The 19413-nt window shown below is 38.4% G+C and overlaps 1 protein-coding gene across 31 annotated transcripts in view; it reads left to right on the plus strand.

Moving 5' to 3' along the window:
• NRXN3 (neurexin 3) overlaps window positions 1-19413 on the plus strand; it is a 1029877-nt gene that overhangs the window by 770111 nt on the left and 240353 nt on the right. For all 31 annotated transcript variants that reach the window (XR_009727556.1, XR_009727557.1, XM_061367479.1 and 28 more), the window contains one exon: window positions 4252-4433. Coding sequence is in view for 29 of the 31 variants with exons in the window: in XM_061367479.1 (XP_061223463.1) it covers window positions 4252-4433 (182 nt within the window). In the remaining 2 variants the exon portion in view is untranslated. The remainder of the gene's footprint in view (window positions 1-4251; window positions 4434-19413) is intronic.

Consider the following 19413-nt stretch of genomic DNA (forward strand, 5'->3'; position numbering starts at 1 on the left):
ATCTCTCTGATGTTTAAATCTGTAAACACCAAAGTTGGAGTTAAAAGTTAAGTAATTTCTGGGTGAAGTCAGCTGCCACTCTGCCAAACTAGCAGTTTCTGAGTTTATGAGCTTTTTGTATTCTAACCATGTAATGGCATTCTAGTAGCTTAAGTCTGTAGGGAGTGTTCCCTGACTACCTCTTCATTCCTGTGAGCTCCCAATACTTACCAAGTTCAGCGCACAGCGTCCCAGTTGTGTAGCTGCACATATTGCGTTCCCATTTGCTCTTACATGTCAGTAGAGTATATCTGGCCCAGGGCACTGTGAGAAGTGGGATTGCTCTCAGCTGACTAGGGAAATAATCTTGTGCACTCGCCTTTGATAATTTTTTTTTCTCTCCACAGTGCAGGTTGAAGTCAGTGTTGCGTAGTTGAAGTTGCTGTAATAATCAGTCAATGAAATTAATCTTCCCATCAGACTTTTCTGTTTTCAGGGCACAGTTGGTGTTGCATTTATAAAAAGAGATACATAACTAAACCGTGAACAACAAGGAAAAATTAAATAGCAAGTGGCTGCTCATTAGCAGCGTATTATCCATTGTCCGTCTTGAATAGAAAGTGTCTTTGAAAAAAAACAACTGCTCTTGTGTAATAAAGAAGTCTGTAACAAAGCTTACGTGCAATAACAGGATCTCAAGCTAAACAGGCTTTCAGTTCATCAGATATTTTCTTTAACCAAGTTCTTCACTTTAGTCTATGATTCTTTGCAGTACCACAAGGAAATAGTTATGTATTTAACATCAGAAGGGACCACTAGAGGTAAATTAGTCCAACCTTAAAGCAAGGCCAACCAGATAGAGTTGTTCAGGCCTTGTCAAGTTCTGGTGAAGCTGAAATACCCTTTCCTGAAGTCCAGGTTTGTAATTCTACTGTTTGTCTTGTTTGATTCTCTTGGAGTTTCAAACTCTGCAACCTAATGATTGCTGCAGTCAAATAGAAGCTTTTCAATGCATTGTGGGGTGTAGGGTGTTTCTTGTTTGTGTTTTTGTTTTTGTTTTGGTTGTTCGGGGTTTTTTAATGTTTTTGGGTTGGTTTTGGTTGTTGTGTTTGTTTTTTTTTTTTTTTTGGTGGTGTTTTTAAAGCGATCACAGTGTGGTAGTAGCTCTTGTTATACTTCCTCTTCCACTTTTGCTTGATGTTTGTACCTTGGGTTTTCAGACTAGACTAAACTTTTATTCATACTCTGGGGAAAACCAGTATTGGGGTAATGTTAATATGCCATCTCTTCCCAAACAAGGCAATGGGTATCCTGTATACCCTTGAAAAGGTGGGGAAGGGAAAGGATGTCGATATAACCAATAAATTATTGTATATTGTATTGATTTTTCTGAATCAAGCTACACAGAGGTAAAGCAAGTGGCCATATGTCATTATGCAGATAATTCTGAGCTGCACAAGAAGGAAACAGCTGGTGGCCACCAGGCTTCTGTTACCACATTTGTTTGGGCTATGCTGCTCTGGTTGTTGCATGTGAATGATCTTTGTGCACAATACCAAAGTACTGAGTATCTTCAGGTTAGGCCTAGAAGTAAAATCATGTTCTGTGAGGAGAAAATCAGCTCTGATAAGTTGTTAAGCCGTTAAGTCCCATGACAGGCCTATGAAGATATAATTTATTCTAATTGGTGTTCATAGAAGCATTGATATGCTCTACCTGCAGCCAAATGGCTCTTAGAGAGGCAAAGAAATCATTTGTCTTCATAAGCAGTTTAGAACTCTCTTCCAAGCTTGTCTTTGCTGCTGAAGGGCCTGGTAACTTGTACAAAGAGAAACAGAAAAGCTTGCGGTTCCAGTGAGAATAATTTAGAAAAGTGGGTTTTAATATATGAAGCCATCAACAATGAGGAAACACATCTTGTTTTGCTTAAAATGTTAGTATGCCTTAGTTTTAGTCTGTTCTAACTGATAACCTGAAGGAGGATATTTGTAACTTAGTTTACAGTGGGCTATTGATATACCTGTGCATGGGGGGAAGACCTAGGTAATGCAATACCCAGTAATCTCCAACTATCTCTCTAACCAAGACACAGTCAGGAAGGCCTTTAAACAAACAGGCAAACCCCCTTTCTACATATCTTGCAATAGTTGCACACCCTTCATCTTGGAATCAAAGCTGAATGAGAAGATACAGTTCAGTCTGTAAAATTAATTTTTCTGAAACCTAAATGATACATGTGCAAGGTTCCAAAACGCCAGTGTGCTCTTCAGTTAATTCAGAATTATGACTGAAATTCCCTATCTAACCCTGATTTTAGACACATTTGTTTGAATTTACTGAGGGCATGTTCTGGTGGGTATGCACAGACCTAGAAGGAAGGAAACACGGATTTATTTTCACTCTGTCATTGGGTCAGCTGTTCACAAATAATTTCCTTTCTGTGTGCTGAGTTGTTGATGTCTGTTTTGGTAATGTGTGCCAGGATGTCCAGAGGAAGCATCTTAAGTGAGAGTGTAGTAATTATTTCTACTAATGTGTAGTATTTATTTGGAATTCAGGTCATAAGGGGCTTTAGCAGAGCTGCAGCTTTGTAGGCAAATATAGCAGTTACCCATATATGATCTGACCTGTTTCTGTATCTAACTACATTTAGTCTGTTCAGGGTTGCTTGATACAAGTTGCTGGCTGGTATATGGGGATCGTTAGAAGGGGAGGAAGATATCAAAGAGATCATCGGTTGTAGTTTCACTCAGATCAGAAAATGTGAAAATGTGCCCAGTAATTGCCTATACTTTCTACAGATACTTCGTCCCTAATGCAGTAATGGGAGCTGGTTATTTTTGCTTACAATTTTGTAACTTGTGACCCATTGCAATAGTGCTTAGAAAATGAGGTGCAGTAAGTGGCTGAAGCATTGAAAAGCGTTGTTCCTGTCCTGCCTATAGATTTGGGTCTAGAACAGCAATTTTAGCTATATTTTCCAAGAAGCTCAGGGGCTGATTTTGTAACTGCTGAGTTATAAAATCCTTCTCCTAACTTGGAGTGTTGAGTACAAGGCATAATGTGAACTCCAAATGCTTTCGCTTCTCAGCTTTCTCATCTGCAACAATAATTCTCCACTTGCGGGTCTGTCTTGCTCAGCTCAGATGGCCCTTGTAAATGTGTGAGGACAGTACTCGGCTTTGTAGAGGCTTGGTGTTGTCCTTAAAAATAAGGTCAAGGAACAAATTCCCAGGCTCACTGTAAAGACAAACAACACTGGAAATATGTGGCCTAGATATCCAAAAGTCTTACAAGCACTGTGAAAAGGATAGTCTCCCACTGTGTGCGAATAGTCTTCAACTGAAGACAAGTCCAGCCTCAAGGAGAACTTACAAATATTCCTTTTGAATCCCCATATTAAATCCCATGCTTCTAAAATAGATGTGGCTTGTTTTTTTTCCCTGAACAGCAGTGTCCCATATGGCATTGTCTGGGATATTAGCAATAATGAAATCATTCATTCTTGATAAGCTCTTCACTTATCTTTATCTTAAATGCGGCTTGTCTTTTATTATTTAGGAACTAATAAAATGTACTACCTCAGGTTACATACATAAGAAATTGTTTGACTGATTTATACCTTAAGAGGAAGCTAGCTTGTTTGTAGTTCCCCTGCTGTGATGTGTGTAGGAGGGTGATGATGTTCTGAATAACATACATACACATTTAAATTGCTCTTTGAAGTGTTTGTGAGTCTTGAGTGTGTGCTCATCTGAAGGCTGAACTTTGCAAAAGGAGGAAATTACATTGTTTATTACTGATTCTAATGGTGCAAGGCTAATGGGGAAGGAAGAGATATGTTTTGTCTGATAAAAAGCTGCTTCACCTTCATATCTCCTTCCATCAGAAAAACTGTCTAGCATTATAGAGCCATGGCTCTATGAAGGAAAACTTACAATTTTTTTAGAAGGAACAGTATATGTGTGAAGTTGTAGAGGTCAGTCTTGAGCACTTTTCATGTGTGTCTTATAGCATATATGGAATCAATTCCAGTATCAAAGGTGCTTCATAATGTCATTTTTCACAAAATTGAAGGATTTTAATAAGTGCTTTTCTTTTACCTGGACCCTTCTCTGTGTTCCGCCAGTAGTCTGGCCAGCAGAAGGCATTAATTTCACCCCTTTATCTAGTGTATACTTGCTTATATTCTTCCTTGCAGAAGCAAATAAATATTAGCAAATAAATGAAATGCGTGACTAATGCTTTTTTCTTTGAATTTGTGTTTTGTAGCTGGTGCCACATATATATTTGGGAAGAGTGGAGGTCTCATTCTGTACACCTGGCCAGCTAATGACAGGCCGAGCACAAGGACAGACCGTCTTGCTGTAGGCTTCAGCACAACAGTGAAGGATGGCATTCTTGTTCGGATTGACAGTGCCCCTGGGCTTGGAGATTTTCTGCAGCTGCACATAGTGAGTATAGATAGGCCCATGTCCATGACAGACATGGGTTTCTGTTAATTGAAAATGCATTTGAAGAAAACTATTACTCTAAAATAGTATGTGTACTCTGCACTCTCTGTATCTTCAGTATGCATCAAATTAACCTGCCTTAGGTAGTTCTTTAGGATTTTGTTGAATTACTGAATGGGATGAACATTACTGAATGGAATGGAACCAAAACTTGATGCCAGGAGAAATTGGAAAGGGACCAAGGCACACACACAGATAAACAAAAAACAACAGCAAAAAGAGCCTTATGAGATTCAACAGCAGTAGGGTTTATTAAAAAAGTGTTAATCTACTGTGGGTTATGCACAGTCCTAAATACAGCTGAATTTATGGTGGAGAGTATTTTTTTTCTGAGAAGGCAAGGAATTAAATAGAGTGATAGGTTTGTGGTTTTTTTTCTCTCGCTGAGAAAGTTAAGTAAAAACTGACAGATACTCAAGCTGATATAACTGCTTTCTTTAGTGGGATAACTCAAAAGAATAAGAATTTGATGTTTTAGCAAAACATGGCTTCACAAGAAGAAAATAGTCTATTTTGTGAAAGCAAATATTAATAGGGAAACTTGAGTGAAGGTGGATTTAGGGGGAGTCAAATTGTTTGAGAAAATGGAAACACTAGAACTGGAAATTTTTGGAGTTTGTTATTTCATGTGGTGCTCTGGGAGGAGAAGAGTTGGTTTGCTTTCTTTTCATTTGCAAAGTAGCAAAGACGTTTACTAAAAGTAGAAGCTGGTAAGGTTACTCGATGCTCAGATTGTTTCCAATGTTTATGAATTAATTCATAGTGGAACGGGCCATTTGCAGGTTCAGAATGAGCTGGAGAGTTGTTGATGTTTCATAGAAAACTGCTGCTGCCATGTTCAGAATCATGTTGAAGAGCTGGGTATGTTGCAGGGTGGTTCTGAAATAGGGTCAGGGCTAGAACTCATTGCCAGCATTTTAAGCAGGTTTATTTTGTATGTTGTAAGATGTAGATTTCTTTGAATGGGTTAGAATGTGGTCTTCAGCCATTAGGCTGTGACTAATTCTGGTTTCTCTCTTTTTGTGATATATACAAGTATTTAGTTTGTGTTTTGTGCTGGAATGAAATCAAGATCAAATCCTGGCATTTTTGAAAAGGAAAACACTTCTGCTTGTTTTCTTAAAAAAAAAAAAAAAAACACAAAAAGAACGAAGAATACTTTGTAGAAGTGAACAATGCTAAGCCTAGTCGGTTGGAATCCTGTAACGCATGTTAAGCAAAAGTGGTTGGATATGTTTGAGCAAGAAATTGTATAATCTTGAAATCCTATAATACAACATGTGTAAAATGCTTTTCAATTAACTGGAGAATAGTATGCTTGGCATGTAAGAAGTGCAGAGATATGAGTTTATTCAGTCTTAGGAAAAGAAGTCTAAGGATGGGATCCTGTTGCTTTTGGTGACTAATGGGACGTTACAGAGAAAACAGAAATTAGGCTTTTTCTGGTAGTCACTGGAAGGAACAGGGGAAATGTACAGAAATGCCAGAAAGGAAATTTTCGTCCTGCATTAAGAACTTTCACAATGAGTCTTTTCAGTGTTAATGATGAAAGCATGTAGTTTTTCTCCATATGTGGGTCTTGAATATTCTCAACTCTGCCACTAAACGTGAGTCTCACTGATGTTGCTTTTGTTTTTATTTTCTTTTTTTAATTATAACTAATTTTGCTGGAGGGTTTGAAACAAGCAACACAAACTGAACCCAAGCTCTAAGAATTCATTTTAAAAAAAAAAAAAAGTCATAACTTTCTCTTTCCAGTCACTTTTGGAAAGGAAAGGAATGAAAGTTTTTCTGCTTTCTTCCTATATATTTTGTTCAAACTACTCTGAATAGCGTGTTGCTAGTTTTGGATATCTACCTCAAAGTTATTAATCGTGGTTTATATTAATGCTTAAAGTTCTGTTGACTGTTTCCTGTGTAGTTTGGCCAATTTTATCCCTGAAGATGTTCACTAGTAGCAATTTCCTAGATTAATAGTGGGCAGGCCTTCTAGATATTCCAGTCATACTTCCCTAGGTGTTCTGTTGATGATAAGAGGTGAAAAAAAGCCACCTGGTGATCATTGTTTTCTAATGTGCTTCACTAAACTGAAATTTAATCTAAAAGTCATAGAATAGGCTATGGTTTATCAATATCTGATACTATTTTAAAGATTGTAAATGTGGCTCATACTCTGCTAAGATTTTATAATAGTATGCCTGCTTTTTGAATATCACGTATGTTCTGTTCATTATACTTTATTTCTATTTATAAAGTTGAAATTTTAAAAGATACCTTACGAAGAGGCTACATATTTGCTTGTTTAATTTACAGTTGTTTTGTTTGGATTCATTTTTTAATTATGAGTCTTTCGTACGCTGTGAAAATTTATTGACTAAGGTGTCAGTTTTATATGACAAAAAATTACAGCCTCTGAAACAATTTTCTCTCCTGATTTACAATGAAGTATAAACTGGCAGCCGTGCAAAAATGGATGGCATACCATCCAGATCGATGTCATATATGAAGCACGAGGTGTTTGTATGAACAGACTGTAGCATATAGAATGAATGTTGCTATAGAATCAAATTCCCTATAAATTTTTTTTATACACAAGCCATTTGTAGCACTAGTTCCAAATACATTGCCTTTCACAATGAGTGCTTAAAAGACTACATGAATGAGTTCTGGTTGAATGTTTCTGTATGTTCATTCACCTACAGTACCACACTTGTTTTGTGATTTCCAACTTGCAAATATCTTTGTAGAGATCAAATGGGGAGAGGAAGACAGCTGCAGGTGATGATAGTTACTATTCTTGTGATGACTATGTAGAGAGAAACTACCCATCCATTTACACTGCTGATTTATTCTGCAGTCTCTGTTCAATGTGTTTAGTAAACAGTCTTCTCACCTCTGCTTTTCAGAATGGTCCTGTGAGTCTGGTCCAGTTTCTGGGTTGCATGTAAAATGTAAACTCTAGATTTTAGCAAACATGTTAGTGATTTTGGGAGTTTTGCTTCAGTAGACCCAAGCTAATGGAGATCCATCATTTAGCAGCAGGCTGCATCATAAAGATACTGGATTTGATGAACATGCTGATTCTTAAGCAATAACAAAGTCTTACCTAAGTTAGAGATGGCATGCTAAATGAGAATAATTATAAATGGGAAAAAATGTATGTGTACGTTTGGCCAAATTTGTTCAGGTATACTGTGTGGCCAAAGCCTGTGTTTGTGTTTTTATAGTTGTAGACAATTCTGTCTACTCAGTATAAAGTCTCCTGGAGACTCCCTCCAAAACTGCAGTGCCATGTCATCTGAGTAGACTTAAAAGAAGCAGAAAAGTTGGAATCAGAAGAATAGCTACAGAGAGTGTATGATGTGCCAAATATCTTAAGGTCTAGACTGAAATAACAGATGGAGGCAAAATATAATAGCAGTTTGTGTTTTACTTTTCTATAAACAAAATCACCTTGATGCAAAGTATTTAAGCCTTTCGTAGGCCAAATTCAGAGTACACTTTAAAAGGGTTTCATATTTATACCAAATAAAGTAGGATAAGAGGGTTTCATTAAGATTAGCCTGTTTTATTTGACAGGCAGTTTATCAGTGGAGGCTATAAACCGTGAAAAATGTAGATGATCTGCTTCAGTCTCCTGTCTTGTGTTTTGCTTTTTTTGGCTGCCTTTACTGTCTTTACAGTTATCTTAATGTGTGTGTTTCACTGTATTAGACCTCTTTTCTTATTCTTCTATTCAACTTTTATTTTGAGTTTGATTTTTGTGAATACAAATAATTTCACATGGCATCTTGATCTTGTGTACATTGTACATTCAGAATAGGGTTATTATTCTTGCCCCTTCCAGTATAGAGTAAGTCTTTGAGTTTGTTACAAGATTGGGGTGGCAGTACTGTCCCCTAACAACAATGGTAATTTAGGAGATTAACAAGCATTGAGCTATTGCATCACAAACAGCTTCTGAAGATCTCACAGAGCACACATCACAAATGTTTACTTTCTTTCTGTAGTTATTTACATTAATAAATAGAAGTTGTAACTCATGTCTTTCTTTTTCCTTAGGATGGCAGTCATCTTCACTTGATGCTTGCATCTTAATTGCACTCCATTTCTTTATGTTGATCACAAGAAGTTGATTTAAGTGTATCTGTGTTAATCAACATTGAAGCAAATTAACAGCATGCATATAGTCACGTACTATGTTCCTTAGACAGAAAAATAATTTCTAGTTAATGACTTGTAAATTTTTATATTGCTTGAGCTTGTTTGCAGGAAGACAAAACTGCCCAGAATTCTGGCTTCTCTGAACAACGGGGGAAATAGCTGAAAGAAAAAAAATAAAAATAAAAATAAAAAGGTTAATGTGAAATTTAAGTCCCAAAACCAAAGAAAGTGAGCAGAAGACCAGTATACTGGTAGGATAACAAAGATGTTTCCTTATAAAATAGCCTACCCAAAGGCATAACAGGCATTCCATTGACAAATGCAAATCCATTTGCTGTGTCTGTGTGACAAGGTGTAATGCATGATGAAGGGATAAATTTCATGGGTCTTTGTATGTATTACAATTGACTTTTTTAATGTCTATCACAATATGTTTAGTGCACATGATTTGTTACTAGAGATATTTGACTGGTAGTAAAATTGCCCTAAAGACTAATTTTAAGGTGAAAGACAAATCTCAATAAATTTCAAAGTCAATGAGTAGGTGTCCTGGGTTCAGCTGTAGCAGTCCTTTTTCTCCTTAGTAACTGGTGCAGTGCTTTGGTTTTGACTTTAGTTTGAGAACAATGCTGATAAGACACCAGTGTTTTTAGTTGTTACTAAGTAATGTTTACTTCAGTCAAGACTTTTTCAGTCTCATGCTCTGCCAGTGAGGAGGGACACAGGAAGCTGGGAGGAAGCAGAGACAGGATAAGTAACAGGGTCAACCTGTCATGCATAGTGTTTTCCTGGAAAAGGGCCTCTGTTCCTAACCAAGTACTTTGAAAATACTTAATGTACAAAGAAGCTACTATATGCAGATCATTCACACAAAGAATTGGGCATAAAATAGCTGCTTGCCAGGTTATGTCAGGTTTATAGAATAGAAAAACCCATGGCAAATGAATGACTTCAGCATCATTATTTTGCTTGAGAGGGGCTGTACTGAATGAGCCTCAAATCTGAGGTATGCATATCAGTGGCTCTTTTGTCAGCTGGTGTAAAAATGCCAGAGTGCCCAACATTTATTTGTTTGTTTATTTACTTATTTATTTATATGGAATCTTTCTATTTAAACACTCAAGAATCCTAGCCCAAAATGCCCTCAGTCTTTTCCTGTCCTTTTCTAAAACTCTTTGGGTGTATGAAGTCCCATATGTTTGTGCATGCTGCATTTATTGTTCCCTAGAGCATGGAAGAATTAGTAAAGGAAAACTAATTTGAAGCCGGCTTTAAAACATGTTGTTGTTACTTCTGTTTTTTATTTTGAAAAAGTGTTTAAAAATATATTTTTAATATATTTGAACTAGTTCACATCATGCATAGGAATGGTCCATCTACTTTATCTACTAGCTTTTGGGGAAGAGTCTCTGTGGTAGTAGATCATGAGTTAAGACTAAATGTTTGAAGGTTTCTTACCTGAGCATGCCTGTTCATGGCTAACACAATTTGGCACTATGCCCCATCAAGTTATCACAATGACCTTTTGAGCTTCAGTCCCTGCTTAGTTGCCAGTGTCTGTACGAGGTGTATGAATGCATATATGTAGCTAGGAAATAGCATGCTAATGTCCTGTGACTAAAGATGATGGATTTTAGATCCCTAACTCCATTCAGGCAGCATGGAAGCTCAGTGCTTCCTTTTAACTCTATATGTGAAGGAGTGAAGTAGTATGGTGGTGTTTTGGTTTGGTTTGGTTTGGTTTTGTCTGGCTCATCAGAGAAAGAAACCCAGACAATTCCCAGTGAGGTTCATTTCTTGAAACAGCCAGGACCTGAATAAGAAAAGTGTGAAGTTTTTAGTGCTCATTCTAAAAGATAAAACAAATAAAAATCTTCTGTATTCATAGACACTAACAATTGGCAATATAGATGTTTTTGTCCTTTACAAGAACAAATTTACAAGCTTACTCAGACCAACTCATTTTACTTTTGTATGCTTGGATAAATTGCGCTAACAGTTTCTAAGTTAAAACTGTTTGCAATTAAAGTCTTTATCACCTTCTCTATGGTTGCATTAAAAAAATAAAATAATATCCTTGGTCTTCATGTAAATAGATAGAAGCAGCATACGATAATAACTCACTGCACATTCAGACATACTTAGTACGAGTCAAAAGCAATTAAACAAGGGCAATTGTCAGTTTAATTTACCCCTGCTTGGAATCTGATGTAACCTTCTCATCAAAGGTTAACAACTGTTTGGTACTACAGCAGCTAGAGCGAAATGAATTGTTTCTCTATTAAGCTTCCAGGAAGAACATCTTAAACAGGGACATATTGCTGAATCTAACTAGAAAACTATAAACTTGATCTAATCCAAACCATGTTACACATTGCTTGCACTATGATTTTAATTTTAGAGGATTTCAGAACTCAGTGCAGGGAAAAGATAACTTGAGCACTGCTATGCAGCTGACTGAGATGAAAATCAGCTGTTCTAGAGAGCATAGAAGACTAGTCCTGCATACTTTTACATGGGAAATGAAAGGCAATGCTGCCTTTTACAATTTAACAGGACACTGCAGCCACAATTTTGAGGAGAAAGTGCATGAGCTGGACTTTGGCTAGAGCTCTAATGTCTGAATTCCTGTGAGTTTCTCTGACCGTAACTTTTCAAGAAAGGGGCACAGTTCTTATTCAGAAACATTTCCTTAACACTTATAATGCCTAAAACATGTATGTGCATATAACTTTAAAACATCTATACAGTCACAATACATCACACGATCTCTTTGAAAGTTAGACATGAACATGAGGCCTTAGAGATTATATGATGTAACTAAGCTATTCCCTCAAAATTGGAGCTAGCTGGCTCTGAATGTTCATCATCTTTTTAAATCACAAGGCTTCCGAGTGCTTCCTTATTCACCCTGAGAGAGTGGTTCAATACCAACAGCTGGGGGAGGGTAGTGCACTAGTAAGGCTGCTGTGGCCAACATCTGCTGCTGTTGCTCAGACACACAGCAGCAGGCAGTGTGGTGTGGTTTTTGTTGTTGTTGCTTTTTTTTTCTTTTGTATTTAAATGCTGATGGGACCTGAACTTGCTTAGCTTGTGTATTGTTAGGATCGAGGCTGAAGTGGTATTATTTTTGCTAATAAGCCTCTCCCATTAGTTAACCTTTCAGTACATAAAGCATGATTGAACTGAAGGCTTGCTGCTGGTTTGAAAGGCTTTAATGTTAAATACATAATACAGGCATTTTGCTTTTCCATCTCCTTATGTAAAAGAAGTGGGATGGGGGAGACTGCAAACACATAGCCTGAAATGCAGCTGAAGTAAAACTTATGTAGTGTGAAAACTCTCATAAATATCTTGGCATATCTTTTTTTGTGCTACATTTAAATTCCTGGTGCTTTGTTTGAGCAATTTGCATCCTACAGAAAGAAACTGACTGCCTCATATAACTGGTATAAGTAGGACCAGTGTAAAGCGTCAGCTGAGCATGTTTTTGCCTCTACCTGATAATCACATATACTAGCCCTGGCTGTCCAAATTTACTTTCAGTGCACTCAGCCCCTGTTTTAGCCTATTTTTTGTTCTTGTCAATTACTGATGTCAGAAGTATGGTTTCTGGAAGTCGGGTAATAGAAATCATTAAGCATGACAAAGAAATGTATCTTATACTGACTCAGGCTGCCTTTGCTATATTATCATGTCTCCCTTTTTCTATTATTTTTAGACAATCTGTTTTGAAAGCCAGTACCACATACAGGATTTCAAGTTCTGAATCCTTTAAAACTCTTTAGCATGATGCTGCACAGCCTTAAAGGGATGGTGGGATTAATCAGTTCTGTGGGAACTATATCATGTTTCTAGTATACTACTTTAACTACCTCTAGGAAAGAGAATCTCTAACTTTGCAGGGATTTTCCACTTGTTTAAAGGGAAAGGATCTGTTCTGTGTCTTTGGGTGCATTGCTAAAATAATTTTTACAAACATTATCTGCTGGCTGTTCTTTCACAGTTGGTATACTGCATTGCAAGTATATTTAAACAGACTAGGCGCTCAATAGGCAATGATATTTTGGTATAACTCAGGTGGGCAACACATGCTGGGACATTGCACGTTGAAGTAAATGTATCTCCACAACAGAACAGAATGGTTAATACAGCCTTTCAATAGTAGCAACTGGATTTACTTGTATAATGAGTTAGGCAACATGTGGAAAAAAATTTGGGACTCAATGAAAGGTATTTAAGCTATGCAAGCTGGGGAGAGGGGGTGCAGTGTCAAGGAGAAGTAGGGATTCACTTTGGGTGCTGTTTTCTTGGTGGTGTTATACCAGCATACTGAAGAATTGGTCAGGAAAGGTTATTTCAAGACGGAAGTCTGAACATGTTGAGTGTGAAGCTTATACCCTGCAACATTCAGCATCCTGGGGAGTGTGGTGGGACTGTCAGCACCTTTCTGCAGATAAGTTTTACAGAACTATTGCATTCTATCACTGCTAGCTTGATTTTGCACACTTACAGTTTTGGGAGGGTTTTACAGGAGAAATGTAGTGCATTGTTCAGTTACACTGAACAGATTTTTCTGTATTAAAAATCTAACTGTACTGATTCTTCCTGGTTGTTAGGATTTTTTTTTCTTGTATTTATTACTTTGAAGAACTTCAATGTCCATACATGTGTGAGTCTTCTCCATTTCTTTCGATGCAGAAATGCAGTTCTTACTGTATCAGAGAGGACATCATGTGTTATGTAGCCTGGAGACTTGCATTATGTAGTCTGCAGACTTGCAGTATTTTCTAAGGTGGTGGTTAATGGGCTTGTGGAATTGTGAATAGAGAATGGTAATTCTGTCCTTTGAGATATTTGAAAAGACATCACCTGTAATGTGAGAAGCTGCAGTGAAGGATGATCACTGCAATTTGAGGACAGAGGGTGGTACCTTGATGCGTGCAATTTTGAAGCACTGCATCTGATGTTGGTCTACTTCACCCATGTTTTAACATCCCTTGATCGGTTGCACAATACATTTCATGTTTGCCTTACTCCTATCACTCTCCTGTCGCAAGAGCAATTTGTTAGTAGACTCATTTAATTTCCTCAGTGCATCATAGAATCATAGAATAGAAAGGGTTGGAAAAGACCTCATAGAGTTCCAACCCCTGCCATGGGCAGGGACACCTAACACTAAAACATGTCACCAAAGTCTCTGTCCAACCCAGCCTTGAATACTGCCAGGGATGGAGCATTCACAACTTCCCTGGGAAACCCATTCCAGTGCCTCACCACCCTAACAGGAAAGAATTTCCTCCTTATATCCAATCTAATATTCCCCTGTTTAAGTTTTAACCCATTACCCCTTGTCCTGTCACTACAATCCCTAATGAAGAGTCTGTCCCCAGCATCCCTATAAACCCACTTTGGATGCTGGAAGGCTGCTATGAGGTCTCCATGCAGCCTTCTCTTCTCCAGGCTGAACAGCCCTAACTTTTTCAGCCTCTCTTCATACGGGAGGTGCTTCACTTCCCTGATCATCCTCATGGCCCTCCTCTGGACTTGTTCCAACAGTTCCATGTCCTTTTTATGGTGAGGACACCAAAACTGCACACAACACTCCAAGTGAGGTCTCATGAGAGCAGAGTAAAGGGGCAGGATCACCTCTTTCGACCTGCTGGTCACACTCCTTTTGATGAAGCCCAGGATACGGTTGGCTTTCTGGGCTGCAAGCACACACTGAAGCCGGCTCATGTTCATTTTCTCACCAACCAACACCCCCAAGTCCTTCTCCACAGGGCTGCTCTGAATCTCTTCTCTGCCCAACCTGTAGCTGTGCCTGGGATTGCTCCGACCCAGGTGTAGGACCTTGCACTTGGCATGGTTAAACTTCATGAGGTTGGCGTCAACCCATCTCACAAGCATGTCAAGATCCCTCTGGATGGCATTCCTTCCCTCCAGCATTATCAACCAAACCACACAGCCTGGTGTCATTGGCAAACTTGCTGAGGGCACACTCAATCCCACTGTCCATGTCAGCGACAAAGATGTTGAACAAGAGTCGTCATAACACCAATCCCTGAGGGACACCACTCCTTACTGGTCTCCAGCTGGACATTGAGCCATTGACCACAAGTCTTTGCATGCGAAAATCTTAGATTACAAAACTGGCTGTGAAAAGTAGTAATATCTAGGAAAATATGTGCTTTATAGAGGCACAGAAAAGGAGTATTTTGCCTTGAAAAATGTAGAAATAGGCAAAAAAAGGAGGAATGTGAGCTTTTTTGCCAGCTTCATTTATATGTTGCATAATGCTTTTAGTGTTGTTCTCCACACAACTCCAGGTCTTAATACGACACACATCATTGTGACCAAAAGGATGACAATCCAGTAAGACTTTGATGTTGCTACAGTGAGGTATACATGATGCCTGGCTCTGGTATCTTCCTTTTCTGAATAAAACATTATCTTGAGCGAAAGTGGCAAATTGTAAGTTTTAAATTACATTTAAATATATCAAGGTTGTTATTGTTGAGGCAAATTTTATTTCCATAGAGGTATTATGAGTGTGCAGTCCCTTCATTAACATCAATGGAGCTGTGCTAGAATTTGTCTCATGATGGAGTACTCACTGAAAGAAGTTCCTGATTTGAAGCTACCTGTGAAAGTGGTGTGCCTGGCACTGATAATTGTCAGTGGATAGTTGCTGGCTCCTTGAATGCCAAAGAAAAAATGTAATTTAGCTTCTGTAAGAAGCTTCTTTCCTTTCACATTTGCACTCCTGTGTCAAAAGCCATGCTTTTCTTCGGAGGATGAGCAGCATTGCTTTTTTTTTCCCCAGAACTGCTGATATAGTAAGTGGTTTGGGGTTGAGAGGTCACTCTTATCACTGAAGCAAGCCTAGGTCTGAAGAATGCATTTGAGCTTGTCGAAGAACTCAAAGCTTTGGCTGCTGAGCATTGTTCAGTGCTTTTTAAGAAGTCATTCATTTTTAACATTGATGGGGGTTTTGGGCTGTAGTGAAACTAGAACAAATTCTTGCTGCTTCCTGCAAATTGGAATAGGTGATAAGTTCTTGAAAACAGGCAAACACGGGGCATAAGTTCAGATATGAGTTAAGCTGCAGGGCTGTGCTCTCTAGTTGGATTGTTGCTTTCTGTCTTTATCAAGACTAAAGAGCCTGTGGTCCATTGCACTGTCCTGGGTGTATAAATGAGGTCCAGAGAAGACAATAAGCATTATGAATTGTAGCATGAGTGGGCATATCTCTGCAAAAGTAATGTGCTGCAAATGTGGTGTGTCCACAGATGTGAATGCAGCTTGCTTAAATGCCACTGGGAGAAGCAAGAGGGGGCTGTGCAGATATCTGATAGCATTATATATGTAAAACCAGGTAGTGGGTATAAATGGCAAGGTGGCTGCTGCAGGTTGGCCTCTCTGGAATGAGAAGGGACTGCCTCATGCCACACTCAGCTGCCTCCAAAATGAACCCACCACAAGGCACAACTGAGCCCATCAGCCAAGCCAATGGTGCCAGTGAAAGCATAGTCAAGAAAGGCCAGAAAAATGCCAAATAGAGGAGGGGGATGGGAAACGGGCAACACAGCAAGCGAACACCAAGGTGAGAGGAGGAGGAAGTGCTCCATGGCAGAGCAGATATTTTCCATTGCAGACAGTGGAAAATCTGATTCCGGAGCTGATGGATATTCCTAAAGGAAGTAGCCTGTCAAGAGCCCACACTAGAGCAGAGGAAAAGAAGGAGCAGCAGAGAGAAACTGCTGTGCACTGACTAAGTGGCCTTTCCAACCCTTGGACATTTGTTGCCTCACTGGGGGGGCCAAATGTAACTTCTGGTGATAGCAAGGGGGGAAGAGAGGAGCCTGCAGTGGGATGAAGTTGCACCTTTGAAAGGAGGAGGAGAGGGGCTTTCCCTCTGATTTAATGTTTGTCTTTTTGCTTCCTGCTAACCAAATCAGTAAATAAATAAATATATATTAACTGGTAATAAATTTCTTTCCCCATCTGCATCTGTTCTGCCAGCAACAGTAATTGGTAAGTGATGTCCCTGTATTCATCTTGACCCATGAGCCTTCTTGCTTCTGTTCTCTTCAGGAGAAGGGATGACAAACTAGAAAACTGGGTGGGAGTTTGGCTGCCAAGCCATGGCCAAGCCACCATCAAGCATTAGGAATACACTTTTGTGTAAATGGGAGGATGAAACTCCTTTCGTTCTTCTGTTGGTAAACCTGAGCCTGTCCTGTATGACATGGCTAAATTTGACACAGAAGAGTGCTTTCAATCTAAAAGTGTTTTTTTTATAAAATGAGGATGGAAATAGGTCAAGACAGCTAAAATTGTCAGCCTTAGACAGTAACTAGCCTTTAAAGGTTCATCACTGCATCTTATGCTGGCCAGGTTTGTACTACTTATGAACTCTGTGTCCTGCCTCCCGTCTCATGTCAGAGCTGTTTGCTAATAGGGTGTGGATGGAGTACTTGGAAATGCGTGGTTATAAGGATTAACAGCAAACTGATTTTTGGATTTTAGGTGAATTTAGAATACAGCCACAGAATATAACTATACTCATTTAGTGGTTTAAAAGAGTCTAGAAACCCTTGCAGTACCCGCAATTAATTTTCAAAGTGTGGAAGGACTACTGTTTGAAGGTAAAAGTGTACTTTATTGAGCTAATATAAGCAATTCTGTTGTCTGACTTTTCTGAAAGCGCTTTGATTATTCTTGAGAGAAAGAGACAATTCTTTTGAGAATTTTCCCTAAGATCAATATTAGGTCTGAAGGTTTGCAATGATAACGTCTCACTAACAACCCTGGTAGTTTTTGTTGTTGGATTTCAGTCTTTCTTATGTCCTTTATGTTTGACTGACAAAATTACCTACACATGCATAAGACCAGCATGAAGAAGCATACCATATCATTTTAGCCCATGGTTCTGAACGTACTGTAGTCTGTCTAGAACTGTGTGTTCAAATATATTGTCAGGTTTTTGGCCTCATGTTTGGAGTGCTGGGGGATTACTTGAGACCCTGGGAGCTCATTGACATGACCTATGGCATCATTGAAGGGGTTGTCAAACTGAGGGAAAGTATGAATTTTAATAGATGAAAGAATCCTAGTCTTCAACATATGGGGGTGAGGGGGTAGCATGGTCCATTTGGAAAAAGGTTGAAATGAGCATTTCTCAAACATCTGCCAAGGAAGTGCAAGTTAATATCTAAAATGGGCCAGGACTTACAAAAAGGAATTAAGGTATAAAATGTTGCTAAGCATCAGCTGCTTGCATATACTTTTTTAAGTGGAATGTGAGATAAAAAGGGTTTTAAGATTATAAAGATGTTTGGGTATTTTCTGTAAAATTTCTCTAAACCTTTGCCTTGAACAGTGGTCTGCAGTCTACACTGAACAATGAAGTAGTGGAGTTACCTCAGGGAAAGCTGTCTTCTGAGGATAAAAGCTGAGGATTAGAACGTGTAGAGTATTGTTAAAGTTTGTTGTCTAGACTTCTGATGCAAAAAGGAACAGTGATTTTTCTGAAGTGGAAAATTTAAGAATGCCATTTAATAGGGTCTTTTGATTAGCTAGCCTTAGATTTATTTTCTTTTAATGCCCTCAAGGAGGTGGGGGAGGGGTTGAGGAGGGAAGAATATGGTGTCATTTTGCCAATTTGTGACAATATTGTATACTGGTTTAATGAAAAATGGCTACTACGGTATGTGATATTATGTAGCAAACTTATAATCATTCAAGTCGGAAGCTAAATTTCGTCTATAAAGCTGCACAAATAAGATGAAAAGTATCTTGAAGTTCTGAAAAATGGCAACTGAAAGATACTGTGCATCTAGCAGTAATAAAGAATGCTGGAGTAGGAAAAGACCAAGATATTCATCATTTCTTCTCAAGACAGATTCTGTATTGCATTTCCCAAGTCTTTTTCCCTTACTCTGCAGTTAACAAACGATGATGATTTTACCACTTTGTGTAAGTGATGGTTTCATAACTGAGTAGGCTTTCATCTTTAACATGGTAATAAAATCTTAATACAAATTGTTGAAAAAGCATGTTTCTATTAACATTTCTTAATTAAACATTTTTCTTAATGATGGATTTATTTTGCAAGGGAAATAAATTTCTCTTATATGAGGACAATTAATAGGAGCTCTGCTTTCCTTTCCTGAAAATTTCCCTGCTAATATTCTGACACCTTTCAATGTCGGCTATAATGATTTGAAAACACCTGTCTGTGGCAAATACTTGGCAGGTCTTTTATGTCATAGGATACCTGTATTGCTTTGATGGATACCTTTGCTTTAAAATTTATCAGGTGTTGCTGTAACTTTTCTTTATAAAAATACCAACTATGCATAAAACCCTTCTGTGCCTCATGGTCCAGTGCTTTGTTGCTAGCAAGACTGTGACTCAGATGCAAGACCAGAGCTGACTGCAGTGAAGTGGTCAGGAAGGTTTTGGAAGTGGGAAGTGGTTTTATCTTGTCTTGCATCACCCTGAATTTTTCATTAGAAGTCTCCTGTCTAAAAATTTGTTAGATGTTTTCCTGCTTTTCTTGTGGGGTCTAATTATAAAACCAGTGTAAGACAGTTGCTAAGAGATGTCATCAGCACTACAAACCTGTCACTGGCTTATAAACACTTCTGGATATGGGAAAAGAGAATAGTGGACCAACTGATTAATAATTGATGGCCTTCATTAACGGCTTCAGCCTTTATAATTAGCCTTCTGTTTCATCTGAAACATG

This window comes from Neopsephotus bourkii, unplaced genomic scaffold, assembly GCF_033783945.1.
Source record: "Neopsephotus bourkii isolate Nb327-2 ecotype Australia unplaced genomic scaffold, CSIRO-AGI_Nbou_v1 NB_1376, whole genome shotgun sequence".
Lineage (NCBI taxonomy): Eukaryota > Metazoa > Chordata > Aves > Psittaciformes > Psittacidae > Neopsephotus > Neopsephotus bourkii.